Source organism: Apus apus, chromosome 19, assembly GCF_020740795.1.
Source record: "Apus apus isolate bApuApu2 chromosome 19, bApuApu2.pri.cur, whole genome shotgun sequence".
NCBI classification, from domain to species: domain Eukaryota; kingdom Metazoa; phylum Chordata; class Aves; order Apodiformes; family Apodidae; genus Apus; species Apus apus.
In genome coordinates, this window is record NC_067300.1 from 1,776,055 (window position 1) to 1,789,580 (window position 13,526).

Here is a 13,526-nt window from a genome sequence, read left to right on the forward strand (position 1 = left end):
TCTCCATTTTTATCTCCCTGCCTCATGCTGCAGTATTTTGAACAAGTTTCCTGGTTTTTACCGTGCCTATTTCTTGACAACATTTCCACCCCACAGCCCAGCGAGGTTGGTGCCAGCCCCACTGGAGGCAGGAGCCCTGTGCTCTCTGTGGAACGGTGGTGTTGGGAGGGATGGAGCTGACAGGGGAGGGAGCTTGGCATCGTGGCTCTGATGTGTGCTCAGAGAGGGAGCAGAGGAGAACAGGACCTGACAGCCTCTTAGCACACCTGAGGGGCTGTGACAAGCATATGGGACGTCTCAGAGCTGAAGTTGCAAGAGAAGCCACTCAGCTGTGCTGTTTGGGAAGATGTTACTATTTTTGCAGTGCTGGCTCTAGCCAGGGCACCCATCTGCCCTCCTCATTGAGAGTATCACCTGGACTCCTGGTGTAAAACAAAACAAGCATTAACTTCATTCCTGCTACTACAAACAATGCAGTGAGTCCGTATGATGTAAATCTGAAGTGTTTCCATTCATTTTCAGTGGCCAAGGCAGTTCTTCCAGGTTAGTACCATAAACACCAGGTTCAGAGAGGTCCAGCTGACATGGAGCAGGGAGGACACAACTGTTTCTCTGTTTTTCTGAGGTGACAGATGTTGTTTTAATAGGTTTTTAAAAGGTTTTATCAGCATTCCCCTTTGCCACTTTGCTTCTGATCTTGGACCTGAGGTTTTAAATCTAAGGTGCTTTAATCATCAGTTTGGCTGCTAAATACAGTAATAAATTTGGGACCTTTTTTAAGCTCCTGTCTATGCCTTGTGGCTATTTTTTTGCCTTGATTTATAAACCTCTCATCCCATGGGGTTAGAAGGCAGTCTGCATCAGAAATAAGTTTGGCTTGGTGAGTCCCTCCACTGCTGTGAATGGGCATCAGTCAGCTGAGGCTTATCCCAGCATGTTCCCTCCTCTGGAGAAACCCTGTGACAGCAAAAGAAAATGTGGAAGTCCTTTCAGGATTAGTGACATGGGTCAGAGTAAGTGCTCAAGTTAAGAGTTACTGGATGAGAGAATGTATTGTAGGTATCTGATACTAATGAGGGCCTAATTATCAGGAACTGTATGGACTGAGACTGTGGGTTCTTTCTTTTCTAAGATACCACAAATCAACCAGTACAGATGATAGTTGCTGTCAGTGGTTGTGTGATACACGTGCCCTAACAAGTGTTGGGCAGTGCTGCATGGAAGGTCGAGAGAGAAATATCAGCAAGGAGTAAGTGAAGCCAAAGAGACATGTTCAAGTAAATAACAAGGGGGGTGGGAAGTGGATTGGCTCTCCAGACTGGGCTGTTGAGCCCCAGGCTTGGGGTCAACAGAGAAATGATGAAAATATGATGTGAATGTTTCTGTTACCAAGAGACACACGATCTACAGACCAAGCACGTGGGTCTTCTTCCCTTTATCTTCCTGTTAAGTGTCTCAGGCACAACAAATCCATGTAGAGCACAACTCTAGATGAAAATAAGTCAGTTGGAGGGACCTGATTTGTCTGTTCCCAGGTTACTCTGCAGCTGTGTGACACCAAGGTGTTGGTGATGGAAGCAAGTGGGGGAGCAGAGTAGTTACCAAATCAGCTCCATTGGTGTGGCTGGAGAGGAGAGTGCCAGGCCAGGCTGCCCAAGTCACACTGTCCTGGGCTGATGTGGCTGTTTGATGGAGCAGCTGGGTGTGGGAGTGGTAGCAAGAGCAACATGAGAATGAAATGAAAGGGAGCAGCAGTGAGCAGGCAGAGGGTGTTAACAGCAGTCTGCTTCAGCTGGCTCAGGAGGCAATCCATTTACTGCTGAAGTCCCCTCTTACTGGTTCTGGGTTCTCTTCACTGAACATCCCTGTGGCTCAGATGTAATTCAGCACTGATTTCTGGACCAGCTTGATTTCTTTCCTAGCAGAAGCAAACTACTAACCTGGAATGCCATGGTGGAAGCAGGTGCAGTGCTTTGGCACCTGAATCCAGTTCACTGCAAGCACAGACAAGGGAACCAGTCCCTGGTGACATCTCAGTGCTGCTGGTATACATGAGCACCTGTGTGACTGCCAGCACAGACTTGCTTCCTGAAATGGTGAGAGTTCATTTTTAGAAGTAAATAATTCATTGTAATGGGTGTTTGAATCTTCATACTGTTATTTTTTTCTTTAGATAAATTCTTTATTACCTGGAAGTCTTGGATAAAGCTTCACGTGCCCTTTCCATATGAAGGTCTTCTCCAGTGTGTAGTTACTCAAGGTGCTAAATGGAATGAAAGGAAATAATGATCCAATTGTTTGACAAAGAGCAAGCACATTGGTGTGGTGACAGACCTTAGTAGTGCACACCATGAAAACTCCTAGATAGGTACAAGTGAAAACACCTTGAGTAAGGGACAGGGAAGGTAGAAAGAAAGGATTATCCTTGCATTTTGCGTGCTAGATCAGACAGGTATTTTATGTCAATCTATCCAGTCAAGAACTGTAACCCTGCCATGATTTCAGTAAAAAGTTGACCACTCATGTCTTACTTACCTGTTGGTAAATTTTATGGAGCTGAACAGACCTCAGTGCTTATAAAACAGACTGGAACTGGGTTTTTCTGTGCTTGTGATCATCAGCATTTTCAGACATACTTTGAGCACTTCGTTTTTTCCCTTTAGCCACAGAGTTCAGGAGTTCTCAGATCTCTGGGTTGTGGTGCTGTCAGTGCGTGGGTAAAGGTGCCCAATCCTGACTGTTTGCTCTGAGGAGACTGAACATCTTCCATAGAAGTATTCATTTCAGGAGCAGCAGGGGCAGCTGTCAGCCACTATTTTGTGGTGTCTTAAGAAATATGTAGTGTCATTGTGCCCACACAGATTAGTAAGTTTGACAAGCTGAGTGTTTAGAACTGGCCGTTGTTTTTAATTTAAAAAATAGTGTGCTTGGCACTATTAGCCAGCACAGATCTTGGCAGACCTTCAAGAATCATTTGGTGGTGTTTTCCCAAGATATGCCCACTCTAGTCTTGGAACTGGAGAGAGTCTGAGTTGCTGGAGAACAGATGTGGTGGCCTGCTGCCTCTTGAGGGGTCATAAGTGGTTGGAGAGACTTCAGAGCTTGTAAATGTTTTCTGCACTGGTTGGTCCATGATACTGTGTCCTGCAGCTGGTAGGACTTGGTGGATGAGCTGTTGGATGACAGCTGGTGGAGCAGCTCTTCCACTTGAAGGGCTTGCAGTGGTTCTGGTGATAGCCCTATTGTCCATCAATCTGTCTTCCTGGGGGAGGTGCAGATGTCCATGCTCTGTGCAGGAGACCATGGATGAAGTAGAGCACTGCCCACCTTTCATATTCTACATGGACAGTATCAGCGAGGTGCTCCTCATTCTGAGTTCTTCCAGGCCATGGCTCAGTAGCTAAAGGAAAGATGTTCATTAAATATGTGATGAAGTAAAGGCTTGGGTTCACTTTCTGCCTCTGTTCAAAATGCTGCTGTCTGTGCTGGACACTAATGATTTTATTTTTTCTGGGGTAATAGGCACATGAATAATGCATTCCCGGCTGAGCCTTTTTAACAGTCCCCTAGCTGCTTCCCAACTGAAGGGAAGTGTAAGAGGTAATTAACAGCCACTTGAAAAAAGGATTAGCAGGTGGGTGGGAGCTACTGTTGAGTTCATGCATGGAATTGCCATGGAAATGCTGAGATTTCGTGGCACTTCATCCAGTGTGTGGGCTCCAAAGATAGTTGCACTCATGGGCCTCTCTCCATCTTCCTATCCTACAGAGGGAGCAGCTGTATTTCCCTTCAGGACAGGTTCCTCAGGCTGTGCTGTCACCCTCTGTCACCCTGTGAGCCACGGGTGCTGCAGGGAGCAGGACACTGTGCTGCAGCTCTCAGCTCAAGCCTTTCTGCTTTTCTATTGTGTCAAACCCATTGGCAGAATATTTGGGGGGGCCGGGAAGGTTAGGAACAAACCCTGCTGGTTTGCCTGTTTCCTTTAGCTCTAAAAAATAACAACTTGTTGCACAGAACACTCACAGTTTGTCACTTAGAGGAGTCAGTGCTGCTCCCTGCCCTGCAAAGGTTCAGCAGCTCAGTAGCCCTTGTGTGGCTACACCTGCTGCAGCAGGACTGTGCAGCTCAACAAGGGCTGCTGTGCACAGACATTTTCAGGCTGTGCATTTCCTTCCAGCCTCGTTTGGTGGCCACCTGCACCCTTAAAATATTGGGCATGTGTGTGAGAAATGTCTCTCATTTCAGCACTAGCTCTGGAGGTTCACCAGACTGTGGGCACCTGAGAAGGTTCCCGGGGGAACCTCCCACCTCTGTCTCTCGCTTCGACTTTCTGCAGCAGTCACGACCAGCCTCTGGAATTTGTTGGCGTCTGGGGTGCTTTGGTTTTAAGGGAAGTGTGTCCTGTGTTTCAGATCACCTGTTAGCAGAGTCCTACATCGGACAGGAGGACTCCCCCGAGATGCAGCAGGCGGCTCAGAACAAGCGCAGGCTCTCCGTCATCTCCGACGGCAAATTTGAGAGGAGCTTCTCTGAGGAGCAGGCAGAGAAGATGGCAAGCGAGGGGCCGAAGCCGCGCGTCTACACCATCTCCGGCGAGAGGCCGATGCTGTCGGACCACGAGAACGAAAGTATGGAGCTGGTGGTGATGAAGGGGGCTGCCCAAGAGGAATGCCACCACGGCCACCACCTGCACGGCGCTGGCGGCTCGCACGGCGTCAGCAGGCACTGCAAGGGCTGGCCCGGCAGCCGGCAGGGCTCCAAGGAGTGCCCAGGCTGCTCCCGCCTGGCTGCCCCCTCCCAGCATTCCTTTGAGCTGGAGCAGCAGCAATCCGGAGAGGTGGGCTGGCAGAGAAAGAGGCTGGAGAGGATGTACAGTGTTGACAGAGTGTCTGGTAAGTCAGGGTGAGCGTTGGGTGCTGGAAGGACGCAAAGGGACTGGTTGAGTCCGGGTTGAATGGTGACACCCATCTTAGCCCAGCGTGGAGGTTTCGTTGCTGTGTGCCTTGAATCTGATCCTGTAGTGTTTCCTCTTTGGCACCTGCTGGTACCTGGCACCAGCATCCGTGGAGGGGGAATGTCAGAGGGGCAGTGTAAAATGAGCTGAGTTTAGTTTGAGGCCTGTTGATCCAAGCCCCACTGTTTCTCCTTCTGGCTTGTCAGCAGCAAATGTCTTGGGTGGTTTTCATGCCAGGTTCATGTACCTTAGTGTGGTTGATCTCTTTCTGTTGAAGAAAGAGCAAGGGAGCAGGGATGGTGTCAAAGCACCCGTGTTTATGCTCAGCCAGGAGGCAGTTCAGAGCAGGACCCTCTCCTTCTCTGGAGACTTTCCAGACCTGTCTGGCTGCCTTTCTGAGTGACCTGCCCTAGTTTTTGGTCCTGCTCTGGCAGGGGGGTTGGACTCGATGATCTTCAGAGGTCCCTTCCAACCCCTGACATTCTGTAATTTTATGATTCTGTGATTTTGGGGCTGAGACAGGTGAAATCTTTGTGAACCTGCCAGGGTGCTCCAAGGGAGCAGCTCAGCTTACCTACAGTGTTCTGTCCCCAAAATGCTCATCTGAGTGGCTGGAAGCTTTTTAGCAGGATCCCTCACTTAGTGCCACCTCACCTCACATATACTGGCAAACAACACAATATTGAACTGTCTTCCCCTCTCACTATATCCATTCACTCAATATTTTCAGGGAATAGGGCTTGTAATTATACAATAACATTAAAAAAATCCCAGTTGCCTGAAAAAAACTTAAATATTAATCAAATATATATCATGACCTGTGTGCTTTGAATTATAAGACAGTACAGAGTCCATCTTTGCCTGTCAGCTCTTTATCTGGCTTGCAAAGAGTCTGACCTAATTTATCTGATTTTTTTTTTTTTGTAAACACACATCAAGGGTTTTAGAGTGGAATGTCCAGCCAGGCAAGGTCAAAGCTTTCTCCTTGAATTTAAATGTGGAGATCAAACTATACATCTTTATTGGGTTCATAGTTTTCTAGTAAATATTATAGTGATATTTACTGCAGGTAAAATCACGGAAAGGTTGGGTTCTAGACCATGTATTAATTCCTAGATAATTGAAATTCTGTGACTAAATTGATACATGGACTAATACCAAAGAATAATTATTAGAAAATAATTGATTGTCAAGTGTGTGCAGAACACCCACAGTCCCACTAATTCCTGTGCAGAGTTTCTAACCGTTGTTTCTCAGTTTGTTGCTGTGATTTTTGGGATTCACATCAGACACTGCATGTACAAGTTTAGACTTAGAGTGCAAGAAAAGGAGTAAGAACCAGCTTTCCTGTATGGAAACCTTTTATTGTTTTATGATGATATGTGTTTTACCTGCTAAAAGATGGCCCTGCGTATGATGACACAGCCAGAAAGCTTGAGTGAATATACAAAAGAAAGCCCTTCCAGTCCCAGGCTTTCAGAAAAGGAGATCACTGACCCCAGGAGCTTGGTCATGGGGAGATCAGGGTGCTGAGTTGAATTGCTTGCAGCCTCATGATGTTTATGGAATTAAGAAAGTGAAGATTTCCTGTTCTAATGCTGATGGGTTTATGCTAAAAGCTTTCCTGAACAAATAAAGATTGTGCCTATGTACTGTGGGACTTGATACAGAACCAGAGCAAAGCTCCAGATCACTAATGGAAGAGTTGAACTCCTCAGAGCTGGAACTAAATGCCTCTGTGCTGCAAAACATGTCCTAGCAAATGCTATAGATAGATGCCATCATCTGTTTCTGCACCTTGGGATTTCTAATGTGTGTTCTCTGCCCTAGTAAGATCACATCTGGAGTATTGTGTCCAGTTCTGGGCTCCCCAGTTCAAGAGGGACAGGGATATGCTGGAAAGAGTCCAGTGGAGGCTACAAGTATGATTAAGGGACTGGAACATCTGTCATACTATGAAAGGCTGAGAAACGTGGAGCTGTTTAGTCTGGAGTAGAGAAGACTGAGAGGGAATCTCATTAATGTCTGTAAATATCTGCAGGGTGGGGCCAGTCTCTGTTCAGTGGTGCCTGTGACAGGATGAGGGGAAATGGCACCAAGTGCCAACACATGAAGTTCCACCTCAATATGAGGAGAAGCTTCTTTCCTGTGAGGGTAACAGAGCCCTGGGACAGGCTGCCCAGAGAGGCTGTGGAGTCTCCTTCTCTGGAGACTTTCAAGACTCATCTGGACACGTTCCTCTGTGATCTGCCCTGGGTGCTCCTGCTGCAGCAGGGGGGTTGGACTTGATAATCTTCAGAGGTCCCTTCCATGAGTCTGTAATTTTATTTTCAACTAGGCAGCAGTTTTTGTTTAGGCTAGTTACCAATGGGAAATGGCCATTGGCCTTTCTGAGAATATACTGCTCCTTAAATGGGAGCAAACTGGACCGCCCTGAACCTGCAGATGCTTTGTGAGTATCTGGTGTTTCATACAAGCAGGCAGCAGCTGCCCTGGGTGCCTGTCTCAAGCTCCCAAGCTGCTTGCAGGCAGTGCTGTGCCTCTGGGACCCAATCCCATCCTAGCACAGGCACCATGGAATGAAAGGTTGCTCAGCTTGGTCTGTCCAAGTGTTGTTACTCAGAGGAAAGGCAAGAATCAAGTGGCACAGCTGCCAAAGGCTGCAAGGAGTGTCTTTTGGAATGTCCTTTGTGCATGGCTAGGAGGGAAACAGCAGAGATGAACAGAGATGAGAGACTGATTTCCCCAGAGGTTCACTTGACAGTGCTGCTTTCCCTGACTGGATTTACATGCCGTGTTGCTGCTGCAAACCAATACTCATGGCAGTAAGGCCAGATTGGCATAATTGAATATGGATTTTGATGCTGAGTTTATGATGCCTAACACCATTCCAGAGAAGCACAAGCTGTTGCCTCCTGTGCTGCTCCCAGCATCTGACACAAGCACATCCACTCACGGACAGAGGTGCTGAGATTTTCATGCAGCCTGGCACGATGCTGAATGTGGTGGTCGTGTCCTGCAGTCTTGCCTAGCCCAGGGTTCCTTGACTGTTTGGTCGCAATTGATGGTAACAAGAAAGGAGAACAAAATGCTCTGCCTGAGTAAAAAGGAGTGTGCTGCCTGCTCCTGGAAGCAAAACAGCTTTACTCAGATTCAGAGTTTTAATTGAGTGGGTGAGCTGTGGAGCTGAGCTGTGCTTCCTAGTCCCCAGCTGTGTTCTACCTCTGGCTGGTAAAGAGTCACAAATCCTTTCTTCTCCATTGGGTGCTGTGGTAGGGGACTGATGGCTTGCCTACACTGGCTTCTGTCTAACTGGAAAAGGAGAGGAGGCTTCCAGCAATTGTCCAGGCAAAGCCTCATAAGAATGTTAGCTGTTGTTCATAAGCTCTGCTTTGAATCAAAGCTACTGGCTTAAAAACTTTACATTAAAAAAAGTGAAATATATTAAGAGATGGTCAGTCCTTTGAGATGTAGTCCCTGAGTGGTCTGTACAGAATTGTTGGCTAAGAAGGAATTTGTATAACCTCTCCTCCTTCACCACTGTAGTAAGGTCAAAGCTTCAAACAAGTAATTCATTTACAGTCTGAGCTGGTTTGCATTTCTTCTCTTTCTGTTTTTTGGAGGTGAGCATGCTTTTATACCAGGCTTGCCACAAACTGAGGAATGATTAGCTGAGGAATGTCTCATACAGCTTTCTATATGATTTGTTGGAAGCTTCACCCTAAAGGAAGCCTCCCCAGTTGTATTTAGCATTTTTTTCCCACCTGTAATTGCAGCCACTATTTGTACTTCCAGGGAACAGCAGGATCAGTGTGTAGTAGATAATGAGCTGCACAAAACATTTGGTAAGGTATCTGGGCTGTAGTAATTATGTCTGCAGTAGGTATGCAGGGTTTGATTGGGTTTTGGCCAATGAAAGTGAAGAAAAAAAACCTCTTGACAATGCCAGCATATTAATGGCTGAGGTGCTGTAATTGCTAATCATCTTCAGACTTGAATGAGGGGAGGAAGATGCATGATCAGCAACATGTGGCAAGGCATTAAACAAGCCACAAATTGGATGTTAAGGAAGAGGAAAGATCAGATAGCCCCAAACCCCAGGGATCCAGTCCACTGAGATTTCTCCCATCTAGTGTCAGCAGATATTAATACACCTCTGATTCCCTCACCACCATCCCACACGTGTCATTAGTGACTTACTTTGCTGCCTGCTCTTTTGTCTCAGTGGACATCACACAAAGATGATGTGGTGTCTTAAGGCAGCTGCCTTAGGCAAGAGTCCACAGCTGGCTCAGGCAGGGGAGTTTACAAACCTGGGGGTCCAAGTCAGGGCAGAATTACCTGCAGGTTGTACAGCTGGTGTGGGGTTCGGCTTCTAACAACAGAATAACTCACCAGGCCAGGTTGTCAGGAGCAGATTAGAGGGATTTATTGTAATTTCAATGTTAGAAAAAGACAGTCTATCTCAGGCTTACAGTTGTGAAGAGAGAAAGGTGAATGCTTTTTGTCTTCTACAGGAGGTAGAAGTCTGTCTTCTACAGAAAGAACTGGATCAATGGCACATTTCAAACAGATAGTACTAAGGAAAAGGCAGAGGCTGGAAAATGCTTTTGATTAAAATTGTTTCTTTCCCCTGTTTTGTTTTTTTTTTTCTTGTTCAAATGCCTCTTCTGTAATTCCTGGATTATTCTAATCTTCCATGCTTAGGATAAAGCTTTCATTCTGTATTTAGCAGCTTGATAGATGGGCTTAGTACAAACTTAGACAGCACTTAGTGGTAGTGAGCATATATGTGAGAAGGATGAGACTCTCCTGTTTGGTGCAGGGCAGGATGCTGAAAGAAAGTACTGAGAGAGACTGGGAAAGTCTTGCTGTCTGAATGTTGTCTCTGCCTGCTGGATTATAAGATTTTTCTGTCTCTTCCAGATGATGTCCCCATACGAACCTGGTTCCCAAAAGAGAACCTCTTCAGTTTTCAAACTGCTACTACAACTATGCAAGCGTAAGTGAAGCTTCTGCCATAGCTTTTATTGTGTAGCTGAAAGTTTGTGGCACACTCAGAGCTGTATCTGAGAGCCTGGAGTAAGTGATTTGTGTGTTTGGCACCGTATTCTGGGGGTGAGAGAGAACCTTTTCTCTTACTGATTTATTTTTTGCACTTATTAGTTCTCTTTCCTACTACTCCCCCTTGTTTGGTTTTACCTTCTTGAGCTCCTTGGGTTGCTCTCTCTGCATTGCCCTAGTGCTGCTTCTCTTGCCTCACTCCTGTGTCCTTCTGCCTTCTCTTCAGGGACTATAGATCTGGTGGCTCTGGGTGGGCAGCACTGCAGGGCACCAGGCTGGCAGGGCCCGTGGGCAGCCTGAGGGCACTGGGGCAGCTGCTTTGCTCTTTAGAGATGTTGGCTTGTAACAGGGAATGGTATTTCACAGGTCTCATCTGACACACGAAACCCTGCACAGCCACGTGTCCTTTGCCTTCAGACAGATTCTTTGCTATCTGAAGTTGTCTCTGCTGGCCACAGGGGTTTGGCCAGATGATGGCCCATGGCAGGGCTCACAGGGCTTGAAGACTAAGGTGGGATTGCCCTAAGGAAACCCTTGAGGAGCACAGCTCCCTTGGCTAAGGTAGCTCCTCAGTTCATATTTTTGGAGATTCTGTGCTGCCTCTAGAAGTTGCATTGGGACTTCTTCAGAAGTTCAGGGCAGTTCCCTGAGCTGCTTGGGGTGGCTCCCCCAGGTGCCCCTGTCCTCTTGGTCTCTGAGACCAGCCAGCGTGAGCTCGCTTCACAAGTCTTGTGTCAGTGTGGGAGAAGGTCTCCTTGTTCCAGAAGCCCATGGTGCTGAGCTCCTGCTGTAGCCTCATGGGCCACACTCGGCTGTCTGTTGTACATCTACGTGTTCTCTGGGTCTACATGGAGCTTAGTTTGCATCCAAGCCACATGCCACAAGCCACTCTGCCCCAAGGAGCATTTAACTCGATCAAGTAGGAGTCTCACCACTGAGAAATACTTAATTTAAAAAGCTGTTTCCTTCTACCTAACGAGAAATATTCCTTCTGGAATGAGAATTCCCTCAGAAAGCTGGTTGGAGCTGAGTACTAATGAATTCCTCTTCTCTTTCTTTTTCCTGCATCTCCTGGAATCTCTAGCATCTCGTAAGTATAATCTTCATATTTTTATTTATTTCCTTGTTTGTTGGTGTCCTGGACAAACTCTCCTCTCCTTCATTTTCACTCATGCTTTCCCTATGCTAGGGCTGTTTGTCAGCTGGCAAGAGGTTAGATGGCTACACCTTGTAGGCCAACAGGAATTCCACTGTGACCATCCTCAGCTTTGGACTGGAGGCTACAGTTCTAGCATGCTTTTGCCCCTCTTGATCCTGGTGCACAGAGGTTTTGTGTCTGCAGTCTCCTAGGTCCATTCCTCCGTAGCAGGGATGATGGCTGCTCACCTCTGTGCTCTGGGCTCTGGCCACTCCTGGCTTTAGGAACAACTGCTTGTCCAGCCTCCTGCCCTAGGGAGTGAGGACCTTTGGTTGGGTGAGTCTTCTGCCTGACCCCTGACTCACACGCAGTCCTGCACAGGCTGGATGTCTTCCTGGGTCAGCCTAGTCTCTCTCCGTTGTCTGCTGAGAGCTTTCCTGTCTGTGTGTCCTGTCCTCTCCAGTTCCAAGCTGTGTGGTTGCTTAATGGCTTGAAATGGTTTCCCAGGGCGTTCAGGGGCTACGCAGAGAGGAAGAGACGGAAACGAGAGAATGATTCTGCAGCTGTTATACAGAGGTAGGGCCTGTTTTCTGCCATAGCCATAACCCTGCCTGGTGTTGCATGGGCCCTCTGGGTGTCAGTAGTGACCCTTGGCAACGTTGAACGTGGCTGTCCCTGTCTGTGTTGCTCTTTGTAGGGACACTAGCAGTAGCTGTGCTGGAATGGTGGAGGTGAATGGTGCTGTGGTGCTCAGGATAGGTGAGCTCCATCTTCTTAAAGGAACACTGTCAAGTTTCTTTTAAGCTTCCAGATACAAGACACAGGATCTGTGTCTTGGGCAGAAAAATGTATAATATAGATATAAAAAAAATCAAAGATAACATTTCCCCAGCCCTCTCCCAAGTACTTGGAATTTGTTTGAGATGAGTTGAATGCTTCCATGTACTATTGCTGCATCTACAAACACCTCAGTAATCTCACTAGGCAAAATTAACATCTTTAGTGACCAGAATTTTTATTTTATTTTTTTATTTTAAAAAACTGAAAGGAAAGAAAAGGGGATGGAGACAGATTCCTTTTCTGGGTATTACAGAAGGGCCCTGATTTCCCTCTGCTAGCTTCACAGGGCACATCACTTAAGCCACTGTGGTAAAATCAGAACTGTTTTGGTTTTGTAAATGTGCCAAGGCTCATGTGTTTTGGCAGCCTCCTAAGAAGGATAACACAGCATTTGTGTCATTGGTTAAAAGCTGCCTTGATCACTTGAGCACTATTCAAAACAAAGTGGGAGAAAAACATCAGGTTTTCTTAACTGGGAATTTGCCAGGAAGATAAATATTTTTTTAGCAACTTAAGGGTAGTGGTTTTTTTCATCAATAGTGAAGATAAATAAGAATCAAAACTAATGAAGCTGTAAATAAATAGACAGTGTATCTTTAAAAAGAAAGAGAGTTCTCAGGATTTGCTAAACAGAGGCAACTCTTTGTAAGAAAAAGGCTTGTTCCTGTGGCTGTGGGCACAGGAGTCCTCGGTGCTGTGTAGTCAGGATTGAGGACAGAGTCATGTCATCCTTGTGTTGAGTGGCCAACGTGTCCTCTCACCTCCTGTGGGCACTGAAGGTCTAGGCAGGGTTGTACAGTGGGAGCTCATCTGCATTTATCTTGTCATAAAGAGGAGCCAGGACAGCAGTGGTGGGATTTGGCTGTGCCGGGCAGGCAGACCCTGGCCAGCTGCAAGGATTGCTGGCAGCTAGTGCTCAGCTCTCTTCTCCAGGGGGTGAGGAGGGCCCCAGCCCCCCTTTCCCAGCTTACTGTGCAGCCCCTCGTGGCCTCAGGCACTTCAGAAGGTCAGTTGCTATCACACAGCCCCTTCAGCACTTGGCCCTGCGTGTCTGGTGCCCAGGGAGGCTGGTCTGTGTGGCACAGCACGTGTGCTGGGGTAATGGATGTTGTTGCCTCAAGAGTGAGCGATGCCCAGTGCTTTGCTGAACCTTGTGATTTGGGGATGCTTTAGGCAGCATTTCTTCACTGAAAGGGTTGTCAAGCTTTGAAATAGTTTGCTCAGAGCAGTGATGGAGTCACCATCTCCGGAGGCATTCAAATGGCATGTGGACCTGGTGCTTAGGGACTTGTTTTAGTGGTGAGCTTGTGGTGTTGGGTCTAAGGCTGGACTGGATGAGCTTGGAGGTCTCTTCCAGCCAGGGACATTCTGTGATGCTGCAGGCAGGAGCTGGGGAGGAGAACATGAGAGGTGCTCCTGGAGGTTCTGCAGAGCACTGACTTATCTCAGTAATTCTGTTGTTGGCCTCTGGTTGGGTATGGAAAGGCTCCTCTGCAGAGTGTGAATGAGCTGCTGCAGGGTCTGGGGGAC

General features: G+C 47.2%; 1 protein-coding gene across 5 annotated transcripts in view; it reads left to right on the top strand.

Moving 5' to 3' along the window:
- NSMF (NMDA receptor synaptonuclear signaling and neuronal migration factor) overlaps positions 1 to 13,526 on the top strand; it is a 45,815-nt gene that overhangs the window by 14,726 nt on the left and 17,563 nt on the right. For 2 of the 5 annotated variants that reach the window (XM_051636537.1, XM_051636538.1), the window contains exons 3-6: positions 4,413 to 4,892; positions 9,881 to 9,956; positions 11,103 to 11,108; positions 11,664 to 11,732. In XM_051636537.1, coding sequence (XP_051492497.1) covers positions 4,413 to 4,892; positions 9,881 to 9,956; positions 11,103 to 11,108; positions 11,664 to 11,732 — 631 coding nt within the window. Of the gene's footprint in view, positions 1 to 2,048; positions 2,097 to 4,412; positions 4,893 to 9,880; positions 9,957 to 11,102; positions 11,109 to 11,663; positions 11,733 to 13,526 lie in introns of those variants that run through there. The other 3 variants (XM_051636534.1, XM_051636535.1, XM_051636536.1) reach the window with 2 other exon arrangements.